This window comes from Zonotrichia albicollis, chromosome 31 (genome assembly GCF_047830755.1).
Source record: "Zonotrichia albicollis isolate bZonAlb1 chromosome 31, bZonAlb1.hap1, whole genome shotgun sequence".
Taxonomy (NCBI): Eukaryota; Metazoa; Chordata; class Aves; order Passeriformes; family Passerellidae; genus Zonotrichia; species Zonotrichia albicollis.
In genome coordinates this window covers 5,617,658-5,634,120 of record NC_133849.1, presented here as the reverse complement: position 1 = coordinate 5,634,120, position 16,463 = coordinate 5,617,658, and the positions used below count along the sequence as shown (strand labels likewise).

The window sequence follows — 16,463 nt, the reverse complement described above, 5'->3', positions numbered from 1 at the left end:
AATAGAAAAGAAAAAGATATATAAATGCATAATGTACATAATAAAGTATATAAAAATATATAGATGTATAGATATATAGATAGAGATATATATAAAATATCAAATGAAACCTTACAACAGATCTCACTTAAAATGGGTCTCCTTGTGGTGCACACGGGGTTTCCCCATCCTTCTACATTACCCACCAAGCAGAATCATGTCCTTGAGCAAAAATCTTGGTGCCCCACGTTTGGCACCAAAATTATGTTCTGGTTTGAAAGCAAAACCAGTGAGATACTCCAAGTAAGAAATACAATTTGTTAGGAAAAGGGGGAAAAAACCCAAAAGACATGCAATAATAAAAAATGACACCACTGACAGAGTCAGAACACAACCTGACACCCTGCTGGCTAGGGTGGTGGCAGCAGACCAGATGAAATGGTCTTGTTGAAGTGGGGATCCCATAGAAAAGATCTGGCAGCTCTTGTCCTCTGGAAACCAGTGGGTAAGGGCTGCCTGTTCTGTCCCAAAGCCCAGATTGTATCCAGGTGGGGATGCTGAGCTCCTCCCCCCTGGGTGGAGCATCTCTCAATGGGCTGATATCGTTCTGAGTCATGATTGGTCCTTGATTGCCCATCCAACAGAAATGGCTCCTGGAGGGAGTTATCTCTGAGTCATGGGGCAAGGCACTGATGGGCTCAGAAACAGAAGAAAAGGAAAAAACATTGCACTGTCACCCGAATTTTTTAAGCTTTTCTGAGCCTTTTGATGTTTACATTCTTGTAACGAACTTTCTCACACACTTTATGTAAATAACTGATTGTTTTGCATTCTTTGAAGGAGGAGGAGAAATTTGATGGACTGTTGGTTTGTCCAGTGTCATTGAGGATGTGGCACTTTCAAGCTCTAATGCAGGGGTCACTTTTGGAAATCTGTAAATGTTGGAGTCAGAAATTAAAATTGCTCGTTTTTACCTTGGGAGAGCTGCATTTCCATGACGTGTTATTTAATGTCTTATAGGGACATCTGGTGACCGCAGAAATGTTCTGCAGCCTGGGCTGGAGGCACGTGGTCTGCTGACTGCAGTGGGTGAGGTCATATCGTTTTACACTCCCTCCCAGTTTTGGCATGGTGACTGTGAGCCCTTTGGCACTTTGCCTGCAGCTCTTGAGATAACGGCAAATCCTGCGGGTTTCATGGAGGATTCTCTGGTTTTGGACCTCTGAAAGGGTCTCCTGGAACGGAAACGGGTTTCCGTTTCCTGGAGTGATTTTGAAAGATTATTTCCGTGTTCCAGAGAGCAACGGTTTTTCTCCAGCCCTGTAGAGGCATTCTCTAGGGAGGCGTGGTCTCTCATGGAAGGCCAAGCGCTTCTGATGATGGCACAATAGACGTGGGATCACTGCTGGTGCAGTGGAAAAAGTTTGACGTGATTTGGTGGAGGTCTCTAGCTCTCAGAGTTCCCAGGGGGACCTTTCTGTCTCAGATGTGGATGAGGGGGTGTAAGAGCCTAAATGAGGGATGTGGGACTGCAGGCAGCTCTTAAAAATGCAGTTTATTACATCCAAGAGTTACAGCAGTCCAGGGTAGTGGGTGACCGAGCCTGTGCCTACAGCTGTCAGATTCAGCTGCAGGCAGGCCTGGAGACCCACATCCCTCAGTCAGGCTCTCAGTAATGCCGCCCCATGTTGGGCGCCACCGTAAGAGCTGAAATGAGGGATGTGGGGTTCCAGGCAGCGCTTCAAAATGCAGTTTATTACATCCAAGGTGTTACAGCAGTCCAGGGACATGGGTGACAGAGCCTGTGTCTACAGCTGTCAGCTCCAGCTGCAGGCAGGCCTGCAGACCCTTCAATTTTGGTTACAATGCATTATATACTTTTCTTTGCTGAGCATCTCAATACAGCAGAACCAATCTATACCTTAACTTTTACCTATAGCCTACCATAACTGCTATAATTACCATATTCATGTTACTGTTCTCCAATCACTAAAAGTTAGTACATTACATTTTAAGTTAGAAAATGTTTTTCAGTTTTCCTTCAGTGGAAAATTCTGAGACCTTGTTTCTGTTTGCACCATAGGCAGGCTTGTTTGCTTGTGCCATCTTTCTGCTTGGTAAAAACATCTTGTTTGGGGTGGGTTTATCCTTTGCTCTAAGCCATAAAACCCCCTTCTAACTAACACACCCTTTTCCTCCTTGGTTATCCAGTAAGACTGGCTCAGCAATTCTTTTTTTCTATATCAAAACTTGCTTCCATCTCTATTCCTTCTTCACATTCCACATTCAAAAATCTTTCTGCCCAGCTCACACACCTGTGAGACTTTCTTGTCAAACTTTCATCCTTCCCAACACAAGTGGGTTTCCCATCCCACCTTCCCGTGTCTCCCCCATGGTCACACAGACAGAACCACAGGTCAGCCCGTGGGGTGCACCCTCTCTGTCTGGCTGGGCGACGTTGGGCTCTGACTGTGGGGCCTGTGACTCGCACGGGTGCTGCATTGATCTTCCTCACCTCCTCCCTCATCCTCCTCATCTCCTCTTTGAGTTCCTTGACCACGGCAGAGACATGAGCCTGCATGGGGCCGTTGATCATACTCTCATAATTATTGTGAAAAACACCAATCACTTGTTTTTGGAATTTTAAAAGTTTAATAGTAATAAAATGGTTATAAACATAGTAATATAATTCAAGTAATAAAATTTGGACAATTGGTATTAGCACAATACAAGAAAATAAATACAAAGAGTTATAGACAGTCTGGGTACCTTTTGCTGGGGAAAATAAGCCCAACAAGGACAAACGCTGACAGAGGATTAACCCTTAAAAGCAATAGCCTGTTGCATATTCATACACTTCATACACAATGCATCAATTCCATTCAAACACAGGATTCTGTCTGGTCAGTGTCAACTTCTTCCTCTGAATCCCGACTTCATGGCTGAGCGAGGCGGGACGAAGTTTGTTTCTTCCAATAAGAGAGCAATAAATTCTTTTTTTCTGAAAGATTTATGTGTCCTGTGGCTGTTATCTGCTGTGAGTACCTCATTCCTTTCTTTAAAAAACATCCAGCATACATAGTTTCTATTTAAACACTCAATTATAAGCTAAAACTGTATTTACCACACTTTAAAAAATTTATACAGTCACTTTTTAACATAACAGATATCATATTCATTTTGGTATTTGCAAAAAGCCAATCATAAAATAAGCATTTTTCTCAGCTGGCTAAAAACATTGCAAACCCCAGCCAGAAGATGTCAGCAGAGTGCACTGTGAAAGAAAGATGGGTGTGTTTGGAAAAAGAAAGTGAAACCAACTTAGAGGATATATTCAAAGAGAAAGAAGTGCAACGGAAAAGAGAAAGGGATAGACAAGGACAGATAGATGGAAAGAATCTTTTTGTTGATATGGTGGAAAAAATTACAAAATAATTCAACTAGACTGATGGTTGGGTGTGTGAGGGGACACACTTAAGTAAAATTTGACCATGGCACAAACTGACAGTATTAGTTTAGGTCCTGAAGATATTTTTAAATGGATGACAGAAAGAAAAAATATGGTAGTACCCAAAACAAGGGAAGGAGAGCGGGAGATAAAATCAACCGTAACAGGGGAAGAGTGATGATCAAGAAAAGAGAAAATGTATCCTATTGAAGTGGGAGAAATGCCATGTAAAAGATTTCTGGTACCAAATGACACACACACACACGGTGGATCCCAGAAACTCCCCATTCATATTGACCATTAGAAAAAACTGGAAGCTGATGTGCATACAGTGAAAAAGAAAAAATTATTGAATGCTCTGGAGATTGTATCAACCCATTCTGGACAATAGAAAGCCTATCCAAGTATTGGAAACATAAATCAAGATTCTAATTTCTGGGATTGTTTTGGTTTGAAAAGGAAGTGAGATTTTTGAGAGTTTGGTGTTTAAACTAATAAGTGTTGAGATTGGAATTCTGGTATTTGGTGTGGCTACAGAGGATATGGACACGCTTCTGAGAGCGCAGGGGGTTAAAAGCAGAGAACTCTCAGGGGAAGCTCTTTCAGTTCTGCTCTGTGAGAGAAGTCAGAGCTCTCCTGCTCAGCTGCGGGCTGAGCGGGGCAGGGGAAGCCGTGCGGCCGCGTGAGGGAGGTGAGAGCTTGGGACAGAGAAGGGAAGTGAAGGCTTTGGCAAGAGAGAAGGGGAGAAGAACGCTGAGAAGCAGCGGGCAGCTCTTCCCCTGCCCCGGGACAGAGACACAGAGCTTGTGCTTGTGTCTGTGTTTGTGCTCCTGTGAAATTTGGCGCAATTCCATGTCTAGTCCGGATAGTGACCAGCATTGTCCACAGCAGCATCATGGTGCAAGGGAACGTGGAAGGGAAAAATGGTGAAAAAGTCATGTTAATGAAAGAGCAGAGGGATCAGAATGCCAGAGATGTGCTTGAACAGTGCAGGAAACTGAGAAAAGTAGAAGTTGAATTATAAAAGGTTGGTGCAGGCTGGATCAAATAGTTAGAGGGGGAAATTGTGAAAAATAGGTTAGAAAGGGTTGTATATAGTTGATAGATAGTTTAGCATGTACTGTTAGCACACGAAATTCAGGATTCCCAGGGCACACGGAATTCAGGATTCCCAGAGTACACGAAATTCAGGATTCCCCAAAAAAACAAAATTCAGGATTCCTGGGACACACGAGTTTGAGGATTCCCAGGGCACACGAGCAGACGGTGATCGGTCCCTCAGGGCTGAGCTCCAGCGGTGCCAGTGAATTCTCTCTGCAGGGACAGCCTGGCCGCCCTCCTCCGATGCCAAAGAGTGACAGAGAGAGGCTGCCCCCAACCCCTGCTCCCCATTCTCCCGCTGTCTCTGTGCCCCCCTCCCAGAGAAACTCCCAAAAACCAGAGGAGTTCCCCCTGCCCGCCTTCTCAAGCACTCAGCCATCAGCGCCTCTCAGCAACTCCATGGGAAAAAATGCACAAGAAACAAGGAAAGAACAGAAAAACCCAACTCCCAACAAGGGCTGGTGGTGGCTGCGGTTTTTGGGGGTTCCAGCGACACCCGGGGCGGGGTCAGTGCTCAGCAGCGGGGGGGCCCCCAAACCACAGCCGGGTGTGAGAAACAAAGTTCACTCCTTGAAAAGTGTAAATGTTTAATCGGGGTTATAAAAGGATTTTAGCACTTGGCCAAAGAACTCCCCCCTAACTTAACCCATCGTTCTCCAGATCCGGTTCCACCGCTGGGCTACAAACACATTCCTGAGTTCAGACATCATTGAAACATTCCCAAGTGGTTTGGATGTTCCAGGAACTCTTGTTTGGTTTGAATCTCTGACTTGTCTGAAGGACATGCCGTAGATTAGGTCAATATATTTGATTTCTTCTCCTGATTCCCTCCTGTTATTTCACAGCCCCTGGTAAATTCATACATTCTTATCAGGCTTGTTCACTGTTATCATCACCAGGAGAGGCTGGGCAGAGGTGTGAGAAACAAAGGAATTGTTTTACACCTGAGTCAGTTCCACAAAAGCATTTGAACATTGCATAGACTGTATTTAACATTGATTATTTGTCTATTTTTTATATTTGTCGATTTTTAATTTTTTAATACCTATTGATATATTGATTTATTACTCCAACATTAAATCGGTAATGCTGTGCACAGGTAAACTGATCTATTATATTGTACCAGCAAGCAACTACAAGGAATTATCAATAATCAATAATCCAGTACCAGAGCAAAATTCTTCTGAAAGTGTTTTTTGGCAAAAGCCAATGCAGAATTGCAGCAGCCAATGTAGAGCTGCAGCAGTCAATGCAGAATTGCAGAAACCAAGGCAGAATTGCAGAAGCCAATTATTAAATTGTCAGTTATGATCCCTGGGGGTGGCCTTGTCCTGCGGGTCCCCAGCCCAGGCGAGCGCCGCGTCCTCGCAGGCATCACGGAGCTTGGTGATCTCCTGGACCAGCTGTTTCCATCTCTCCTCGCGCGCAGCCACCAACTCCCGCCAGGCGCTGCCCGCGGCTCTCACATCGGCCCAGGTGGCCCCAGGGATGGCCCCGAGGGTGGCCAGGGCCTGGCCCAGGGAGGGGACACAGGAGTGGCCCAGGGAGGTGACACTGCTGTGGTTCAGGGTGCTACGGAGGCTCCGGGTGAAGCTCCCCAGGTCCTCATGCAGGGAGTTTGGGGACTTGTGTCAGAACTTGCCCCTGTGTGGCCCTGACTGGGTGGCCACCACCTCACCCAGGGTGGCCACCACGGCCACCAGCGCCTGCAGCTGTGGAGGGGACACCTGGGGAGGGGACAGGAGAGGTGTGAGGGACCTGGTGGCACTTGCCCTGGAGGGCTCTGCTGTCCCCTCTGTCACTTTGTGACCCCCTGTCCTCTCCTGCCACCCCTGTGTCCCCTCTGCCACCCCTCGTGTTCCCTCTGCAGGGACATGGGGACACTGCAGAGGTAGCACCAGGGACATGGCACTACCAGCAGCCCAGAGGCACCAGTTCTGCCCCAGGCAGGTGGCACTTGAGGGGCTCTTGCTGACACGAGGAGCTGGTGGCACTTGAGGAACTGGTGGCACTGGAGGAGCTCTTGGTGACACGAGGAGCTGATGGCACCCAAGTGTCCACAAGTCTCCCCAGTGATATCAGTCCCCTGATGAAGTCACAGCGGTGACATCACTGTCCCTGCAGCAGCCTTGGGATGTCCTCGATGGCCTTTTGGCACCGCTCGGCCACCGCGCAGCTGCCGGGGTCACTGGAGACACCTTGGCGAGCAGAGGGACTCAAGAGGATGTTGTCAATGAGCTCAAGTATCCCCAGCAGGTGATCCTTGGCCAGGCGGGTGCTGGCACGCCACAGTCGTTCAAATTCGGCCACTTCATCCAGCTTGGACTGGGGGACATCGTTTGTCCCCTTCAGGATGTTCTCAATATCCCTGAGCTGCCCCTCCATGTTCCAGTAGAACAAGGTGACTCTGTCACACGCGGCCACCAAGCGCTGCAGTGGCTCCAGGGCCACCACTGCCCAATGTCCCCACCTGGTGGCCACCATTGGCCACCTGGTGGCTACCCCAGCTTCTCCCATGGCCTCATTGGTGGCTGCGGCCACCTGGGAATCATGCGGGGCCATTTCCCAGGTTACGTCCTCCCTGATCAGGGCCACCATCAGCTGCCGGGCCGTGACCACCTTCCCGCAGTCATCTCGGAGCTTGGTGGCCTCTCTGGCCAGCTGGTCCCAGCTGTCCACAAGCTTGGCCACCAACTCCCACCGTGCCTTGGCTGCAAATCTCATACAGGCCCAGGTGGTGCCAGGGGTTGCCCTGAGGGTGGCCAGGGCTCGGCCCAGGGAGGGGACCACAGGATGACCCCGAGAGGTGACACCACCGTGGTTCAGGATATTACGGAGGCTCCGGATGAAGTTCTTCACGTCTTCATGCAGGGAGTCTTGGGAATTGTGTAGGCAGGTGGCCCTGTGTGGCCCGGTCATGGTGGCCGCCACCTCACCCAGGATGGCCACCACGTCCACCATCACCAGCAGCTGCGGAGGGGACACCTGGGGAGGAGACAGGGGAGGTGTCAGGGACCTGGTGGCAGTAGTGGCCTCCTGGATAGGCCCCCTGCCCCCAAGGGGTGCCCTTTGCCCCTCCATCCCTTTATCAGCCTCTTGTCCCCGCTGCCACCCCCCACCAGCCCCCCTGTCCCTGCATTGTCCCCCCCCTCCTGCAGTGTCACTTCTGTCCCACTCTCTCCCCCACCTCCCCATCGCACCTCGTGGAGCTCCGTGCTCACTGGGGACACCTTTGGGATGCTCTGAGGACAGTCTGGGGGTTGAAGGAGCCTTGGGATGTCCTTGGTGGCTCTTTTGCACCACTCGGCCACCCCACTGGCACTGGGGCTGGTGGGACCACCAGTGAACAAGAAATTGATGGCATCTGGAACTGCCCCCACCAGGTGACCCTTGGCCAGGCGAGCATTGGCCTCCCACAGCCGCTCAGCCTCGACCACCTTGGCCACCGAGCCCTCAGGGAGACCAGGGGATGCCCAATTTATCGTTTTCATGGCAGCCTCGATGTCCCCGAGCAGGCGCTGCAGCTCCCGGGGGAACGCAGTGGCTTTGTCACACGCGGCCACCAAGCGCTTCAGCAGCCACAGGGCCGCCTCCAGCCGCTGTCTCACCATGGTGGCCCTTGTTGCCTTGCTGGCAGCCACCATGGCCTCTCTCCTCACCTGGGCTCCATGCCCGGCCACCACCTCTGCCCCCTCCTCCCTGCCCAGGGCCTGACCCTGCTCCACCATGTTTTCCTGAGCTGTCCCATAACAGGCAGCCACATCCTGCAGCTCCCAGGCCCGCGCGGTGGCTGTGGTCACCCTGTTGGCTGCCTCAGTGGCCACCACCTTGCAGGTGTTGTGGAGCTTGGTGGCCCTGCTGGCCAGCTGGGCCCACCTGTCCACAAGCACAGATACCGACCCCTGCCACTTGCTGGCCACCATTGTCACACGGTCCCAAGTGGTCCATTCGGTGCTCTCCCAGGCAGCCAGGGCCTGGCTCAGGGAGGTGAGAGGGTCACCATCATTGTAGGTGGGAGGGTCATCATCATTGTAGGTGGGAGGTTCATCATCATTGTAGGTGACATTGCGGTGCCACCAGGTGTCATCTGTGCAGTACAGGGTGATGCGGAGGTTATCAGTGAAGTCCACCAGGTCCCAGTACAGTCTCACTGTGGACACGGGCAGCATCTCCTCATCCCGCCTGGGCAGGGTGGCCAGCAGCTCACCCAGGATGGCCACCACGGTGACCTGTGGCTGCAGCAGGGCCAGGGGCAGCTGGGGAGGGGACAGGGGAGGTGTCAGGGACCTGGTGGCACTTACGGCCTCCTGGGGTGTTCCCCATCCACTGAGGTGTCCCTTTTGTCCTCTCCGTCCCTTTGTCAGCCTCTGGTTCCCTCTGTCACCCCCTGTCTATCTCCTCATAGCCCGTTCCACCCAGTGCTCCCATTGCTGTCCACTCTGCCCCTCCCCCCAGCCCCCATGTGCCCTCTCCCCCCACGTGTCCCCTCATCCCCCCCTTTCCCCTCCACCCCTCTGTCACCTCCCCCCTTCCTGCCACTCCCTCCTGTCCCCTTTGTGACCCCCTGTCCCCTCCCACCATTCTTCCTGTGTCCCCCCCATTCCCCCATTGCCCCCCTTCCACCCCAGTGTCCCCTCCGTCTCTCTCTCCCCCACCCCCGTCACACCTCTTGGAGCTCCATGCTCATTGGGGACACCTTGGGAATGTTTTGGATACTCTCTGGGGGTCGAAGGAGCCTTGGGATGTCCTCAGTGGCTTTTTGGCACCGCTCGGCCACCGCACAGTCACTGGGGCCAGTGGGACCACCAGTGAAATAGAAGTCGATGATGTCTTGAAGTGTCCCCAGGAGGTGATGTTTGGCCAGGCGGGCATTGGCCTCCCACAGCCTCTCGGCCTCGGCCACCTTGACCACAAAATCCTCAGGGACTTTGGAGGACACCTCATTTGTCCCCTTCAGGCTGGCCTCGATGTCCCCAACCCTGCGCTGCAGCACGTGGGGGAACACGGTGGCTTCGTCACACGCGGCCACCAAGCGCTGCAGAGGCCCCAGGGCCGCCTCCATCAGCTGTTTCACCATGGTGGCCCTTGTTGCCTGGCTGGCAGCCACCATGGCGTCTCTCCTCACTTTGCCCTCCCTGCCCAGGGCCTGACTCAGCTCCCCCACGTTTTCCTGAGCTGTCCCATCATGGGCAGACTCGTCCTGCAGCTCCCTGGCCCAGGTGGTGGTGGTGGCTGCTCTTTTGGCCGCTTCAGAGGCCACCTTCTTGCAGGTGTCATGGAGCTTGGTGGCCTTCCTGGTCACCTGGGCCCAGCTTTTCACAAGCGCGGCCACAGACCCCCGCCACTCGCTGGCCGCCATTGTCACACGCTTCCGGGATGTCCATGGGGTGCTCTTGTAGGCGGCCAGAGCCTGGCTCAGGGAGGTGACAGGGTCATCATCACTGGAGGTGACATTGTGGTGCCTCCTGGTGTCATCAATTCCATTCATAGTGGCCCAGAGCTCATTGGTGAGTTCCTCCAGAACCCAGTACGGGCACCCTGGGGACATGAATACCAGCATCTCCTCGTCCACCCTGGGTAGGGTGTCCAGGAGCTCGCCCAGGGTGGCCACCACGGTGACCTGTGGCTGCAGCAGGACCAGAGACAGCTGTGGAGGGAACAGGGGAGGTGTCAGGGACCTGGTGGCACTTGCGGCCTCCTGGGTTGGCCCCCAGCCCCCAAGGGGTCTCCTTTATTCCCTCCATCCCTCTGTCAGCCTCTTGGCCCCTCTGCCACCACCCTCCACCCTCTGTGTCCCTCCCATTCCCCTCTTCCCCCCCTCTCCCCCAACCCCCTTCCCCACTCTGTCACACCTCTTGGAGCTCCCTGCTCACTGGGGACACCTTGGGGACACCTTGGGGACGTGGTCGGGGTCGAAGGAGCCTTGGGATGTCCTTGATGGCTCTTTGGCACCTCTCGGCCACCCCAGTGGGGCTATCGCGACCACCATCGAAATAGAACTTCCAGATGTCTCCAACTGCCCCCTTCAGGTGACCCATGGCCAGGTGTGTGTTGGCCTCCCACAGCCACTCGACCTCGGCCACCTTGGCCACCAAGTCCTTGGGGACCTCGGGGGATGCCTCATTTGTCCCCTTCAGGGCAGCCTTGATGTCCCCAGCCCTTTGCTGCAGCTCCTGGTGGAACTTGGTGGCTTCGTCACACGCGGCCACCAAGCGCTCCAGCAGCCCCAGGGACGCCTCCAGCCGCTCTCTCTTCCTGGCGGCCCTGGTTGCCTGGGTGGCAGCCACCCTGGCCAATCTCGTCACCTGGGCTTCACCCCCGGCCACCACCTTGGCCCCCTCCTCCCTGCCCAGGGCCTGACCCAGCTCCCCCATGTTTTCCTGAGAGGTCCCATAACGGGCAGCCTTGTCCTGCAGCTTCTTCGCTCGGGCGCTGGCGGCGGCCTCCTCAGAGGCTGCCTCAATGGCCACCTTCTTGCAGGCATTGCAGATCTTCTTGGCCTTGCTGGCCAGCTTGGTCCAGCTGTCCACAGGCAGAGATACCAACCACTGCCAGTCGGGGGCTGCCATCCTCACATTAAACCAGGTGGTCCATGGGGTGCTCTTGTAGGCAGCCAGGGCCCGGCTCAGGGAGGTGACAGGGTCACCAATTCTGTCAGGGTGCTTGCAGTGGTACCAGAGACACTCAGTGCACCCCATGGTTTCCAAGAGCTCATAGGTGAATTCTCCCAGGTCCTCGTGCAGGCACCCTGGTGGCATCAGCAGCAGCATCATCTCCTCGTCCCGCCTGGGCAGGGTGGCCAGCAGCTCTCCCAGGGTGGCCACCACGGTGACCTGTGCCTGCAGCAGGGCCAGGGACAGCTGGGGAGGGGACAGGGGAGGTGTCACGGATCTGGTGGCACTTAGGTCCTGCTGGGGTGGCCGTCCCCACCAAGGGGTCATTTTTGTCCCCTCCATCCCTTTGTCAGCCCCTTATTCCCTCTGCCACCCCTTGCCCCTCCCCTCGTAGCCCCTCCCACCCACTGCCATCCCATGCTGCCTCCTCTGCCACACCCACCAACCTTCCATGTCACCTCCCCACCGTGTACATCCCATCCCCCTCTGCCCCCTTACCGCCTTTTCCCTCCACTCATCTGTCACCTCCCCCCTTCCTGCCACTCCCTCCTGTCCCCTCCCTCCATCCCCATGTATCCCTCCATCCCCAATAATTGCCCCTTCCCCCTCAGTGTCCCCTCAGTCCCCCTCTCCTCCCCCAGATCCTGTCCCCCCTCCCCCAGTGGCACCTCTTGGACCTCCATGCTCACCGGGGAAACCCTGGGGACGCTCTGGGGATGCTCCGGGGGTTGAACAAGCCTTGGGATATCCTCGATGGCTCTTTGGCACTGCTCGGCCACCTCACAGGGGCTGTTGAGACCACCATTGAACAAGAACTTGATGATGTCTGGAGCTGCCCCCAGCAGGTGATCCTTGGCCAGGCGGGCGTTGGCCTCCCACAGTCGCTCGGCCTCGGCCACCTTGGCCACCAAGTCCTCGGGGACATTGGGGGATGCCTCATTTGTCCCCTTCAGGGCAGCCTCAATGTCCCCAACCCTGCGCTGCAGCTCCCGGGGGAACGCGGTGGCTTCGTCACACGCGGCCACCAAGCGCTCCAGCAGCCACAGGGACGCCTCCACCCGCTCTCTCACCATGGCGGCCCTTCTTGCCTCGCTGGCAGCCTCCATGGCCTCTCTCCTCTTCTGGGCTTCATACCAGTCCTCCTCCTCGGCCCCCTCCTCCTTGCCCAGGGCCTGACCCAGCTCCAACATGTTTTCCTGATCTCGTACAAAAATGGCAGCCTCATCCTGCCGCTCTCTGGCGGTGCCCACCCTGTCGGCCGCCTCAGTGGCCACGTCTATGCAGGTGTTGTGGAGCTTGGTGGCTGCCCTGGCCAGCCGGGTCCACCTGTCCACAAGCACAGACACCATCCCCTGCCACTCACTGGTGGCCATTGTCACATCATTCCAGGTGATCCCTGGGCTGCTCCCCCAGGCTTCCAGGGCCTGGCTGAGGGTGGTGTCGGGATTCTTATCATTGGAGGTGACATTGCAGCGCCACCAGGTGTCATCAACGCAGTACAGGGTGACCCGGAGGTCCCTGGTGAAGTCTACCAGGTCCCAGTACAGGTGCAATGCAGACACGGGCAGCAGAATCTCATCCCGCCTGGGCAGGGTGTCCAGCAGCTCGCCCAGGGTGGCCACCACGGTGACCTGTGGCTGCAGCAGGGCTGGGGACAGCTGGGGAGGGGACAGGGGAGGTGTCAGGGACCTGGTGACACCTATGGCCTCCTGGGGTGGTCCCTGGCCCCTGAGGGGTCCCTTTGTCCCCTCTGTCACTTTGTCAGCCTCTTTTTCCCTCTGGCCCCCACTGCCCCTTCCCTCATAGCCCCTCGCACCCCCTGCCCCTCTGCCATCCCCCTGCTCCCACTGCTGTCCCTTTTGCCAGCGCCCGTGCCCCCTTCCCACCGTATTCCCTCCATCCTCCACTGCCCCCTTCCCCCCTTCCCCCCTTTCCCCTCTTCCTCTCTGTCACCTCCCCCCTTCAATCTACTCCCTCCTGCCCTCTTTGTGACCCCCTGGCCCCTCGCACCATTCCCCATGTCAGCCCCATCACCTATTGCCTCCTTCCCCCCTAGTGTCCCCTCTGTCCCCCTCTCCCCCCATCCCTCTGTCGCACCTCTTGGAGCTCCATGCACACTGGGAACACCTTGGGGACACCTTGGGGATACTCCGGGGGTTGAAGGAGCCTTGGGATGTCCTCAATGACTCTTTGGCACTGCTCAGCCACCTCACAGGCCCTGGGTCTGGTGGGACCACTGGTGAAATAGACGGCGATGATGTCTTGAAGTGTCCCCAGCAGGTGATCCTTGGCCAGGCGGTTGTTGGCCTCCCACAGCCGCTCGGCCATGGCCAACTTTGCCACCAAGGCCTCGAGGATATCGGGGGAAGCCTCATTTGTGCCCTCCAGGGTGCTCTCGGTGTCCCTGAGCCGCCACTGCAGCTCCCGGGGGAACGCGGTGGCTTCGTCACATGCGGCCACCAAGCGCTCCAGCAGCTCCAGGGTGGCCTCCAGCCGCTGTCTCACCATGGTGGCCCTTGTTGCCTCACTGGCAGCCACCACGGCCTCTCTCCTCATTTGGGCTTCATGCCCGGCCACCACCTCAGCCCCCTCCTCCCTGCCCAGGGCCTGACCCAGCTCTGCCATGTTTTCCTGAGCTGTCCCATCACGGGCAGCCTTGGCCTGCAGCTCCCTGGCCCAGGTAGTGGCTGTGGCTGCCCTGTCGGCCGCCTGGGTGGCCAAATCACTGCAGGTGCTGCGGAGCTCAGTGGCTGCCCTGGCCAGCTTGGCCCACCTGTCCACGAGCACATGCACCGACCTCTGCCACTTCCTGGCTGCCATTGTCACATCATCCCAGGTGATCCCTGGGGTGCTCTTGTAGGTGGCCAGGGCCTGGCTCAGGGATGTGATAGGGCCATCATTATCGGAGGTGACATTGCAGCTCCACCAGGTGCCCTCAGTCCAGTACAGGGTGACCCGGATGTTCCTCGTGAAGTCCTCCAGGCGCCGGTACAGTCTCACTGAATACCTGAGCAACAGCATCTCTTCGTCCAGCCTGGGCAGGGTGGCCAGCAGCTCACCCAGGATGGCCACCACGGTGACCTGTGGCTGCAGCAGGGCCGGGGACAGCTGGGGAGGGGACAGGGGAGGTGTCAGGGACCTGGTGGCACTTACAGCCTCCTGGACTGGCCCCCACTGCCTGCGAGGTCCCATTTGTCTCCTCTAGCCCTTGTCAGCCTCTTGTTTCCTCTGTCGCCCCCTGCCTCTCCCCCCATGGCCCCTCCCACCTCCTGCTGTTCCCTCTGCCACCCCCGTGTCCCCTTCCCCCCGTGTACACCCCATCCCTCACTGCCCCCACCCCCCTGTGCCACCACCTCCCTTCCTGTCACTCCCTCCTGTTCCCTTTACAACCCCTTATCATCCTCCCGCCCCCCTCCCTCCATCTCACCTGCTGGAGCTCCATGCTCACTGGGGACACCGTGGGGAGGCTCTGGGGATGCTCTGGGGGTCGAAGGAGCCTTGGGATGTCCTCGGTGGCTCTTTGGCACCGCTCGGCCACCCCACAGGCACTGGGGCCAGTGGGACCACCAGTGAAATAGAAGTAGAGGTGGTTTGGAAGTGTCCCCACCAGCTGACGCATAGCCAGGCGGGCATTCGCCTCCCACAGCCGCTTGGCCTCGGCCACCTTGGCCACCAAGTCCTCGGGGATATCAGGGGACTCCTCATCTGTCTCTTTCAGGGCGGCCTCGATGTCCCCAACCCTGCGCTGCAGCTCCCGGGGGAACGCGGTGGCTTCGTCACACGCGGCCACCAAGCGCTCCAGCAGCCCCAGGGCCGCCTCCACGCGCTGTCTCTCCATGGTGGCCCTTGTTGCCTCGCTGGCAGCCACCCTGGCCTCTCTCCTCACCTGGGCTCCATGCCCAGCCACCACCTCGGCCCCCTCCTCCCTGCCCAGGGCCTGACCCTGTTCCTCCCATTGTTCCAGAGTTGTCCCATCACGGGCAGCTGCGTCCTGCAGCTCCCTGACCCGGGCATTTGCAGTGGCTGCCCTGTTGGCCGCCTTGGTGGCCAAATCCCTGCAGGTATTGTGGAGCTTGGTGGCTTTCTTGGCCAGCTCAGCCCAGCTGTCCACAAGCCCAGACACTGACCACTTCCAATCCCAGGCCGCCTGTGTCACACGCCTCCAGGTGGTAGGTGGGGTGGTCCTGTAGGTGGCCAGGGCCCGGCTCAGGCAGGTGACAGGGTCATCACCATCCACAGTGACATTGTGGCTCCACCAGGTGTCATCATTGCGGTACAGGGTGGCCCGGAGCTCCCTGGTGAATTTCACCACGTCCAGGTACAGGCACCCTGGGGACTCGGGCAGTGTTTCATTCTCCCTGGGCAGGGTGGCCAGCAGCTCACCCAGGATGGCCACAGCGCTGTCCTGTGGCTGCAGCAGGGCCGGGGACAGCTGGGGAGAGGACAGTGGAGGTGTCAGGGACATGGTGGCACTTAGGGCCTCCTGCAGCGGCCCCTGTGCCCTCCTGAGCTCCCCTTTGTCCCCTCCCTGTCCCTTTGCTGTCCCCTCTGTCCCTTTGTCACCCTCCCCGACCCCTGTGCCACCCCTGCCACCTCCTGTTCTCCCCCCACTTCACCTCTCTGTCACCACCTCCCTCCTTCCTCCCATGCCCTCCTGTCCCCTTTGTGACCCCCTGTCCCTCCTGCCACCCCCGTGTCCCCTCAGTCCCCCATTGTCTCCCTTCACCCTCCCCCGTGTCCCCTCTGTCACCCCCGTGTCCCCTCTGTCGTCCCCCCCCCTCACCACTCCGGGATTGTCGCACCTCGAGGGGCTCCATGGCAGCTGGGGACACTCCAGGGACACTCCAGGGATGCCTTGGGGACACTCTGGGGACACTCCAGAGACACTCTGGGGACACTCCAGGTAACAAACACACCCGGGTGGCAGTTGGGGACACGCAGGAACGGGGCGCAGCCGCACAGGGGAAACAGGAACCACTCCCCACTTCCCATGGGGCCAGGGCAGAGTCCACAGTGTCCGCCCCAATGTCCCCAATGGCACCCTGATGTCCCCTCAGGGTCCCCAACAAGGCTCAAGTGTCCCCCAGCGTCCTGTTGGGGACACTGGGGACACACCAGGGTCCTGTTGGGGACACTGTGGGGACATCGGGGACATCGTGGTGACCCAAAATGGGACAGGGGACATCAGGGTGGCCCCGGTGTCCCCAAGGGAAGGACACGGGGGTGTCCCCAAAGTCCCCAACAGGACCCTGGTGAGTCCCTGGTGTCCCCAGCTGGACATTAGGGGGGCACTTGGGCATTGAGGGGGACATTGGGGCAAC

General features: G+C 56.8%; 1 protein-coding gene across 1 annotated transcript; it reads right to left on the bottom strand.

The window, feature by feature from the left end:
* Positions 1–4,892: 4,892 nt before the first annotated feature.
* LOC141725810 (uncharacterized) lies at positions 4,893–16,088 on the bottom strand. Its single transcript, XM_074529861.1, has 8 exons — positions 15,945–16,088; positions 14,570–15,574; positions 13,240–14,250; positions 11,832–12,800; positions 10,381–11,388; positions 9,195–10,175; positions 7,729–8,784; positions 4,893–7,513 (listed from the first exon to the last, which is right to left on the bottom strand). Exons 1-8 carry the CDS (start codon positions 15,957–15,959, stop codon positions 6,638–6,640), a joined length of 6,921 nt encoding a protein of 2,306 aa, XP_074385962.1. The 5' UTR covers positions 15,960–16,088; the 3' UTR covers positions 4,893–6,637.
* Positions 16,089–16,463: the final 375 nt, after the last annotated feature.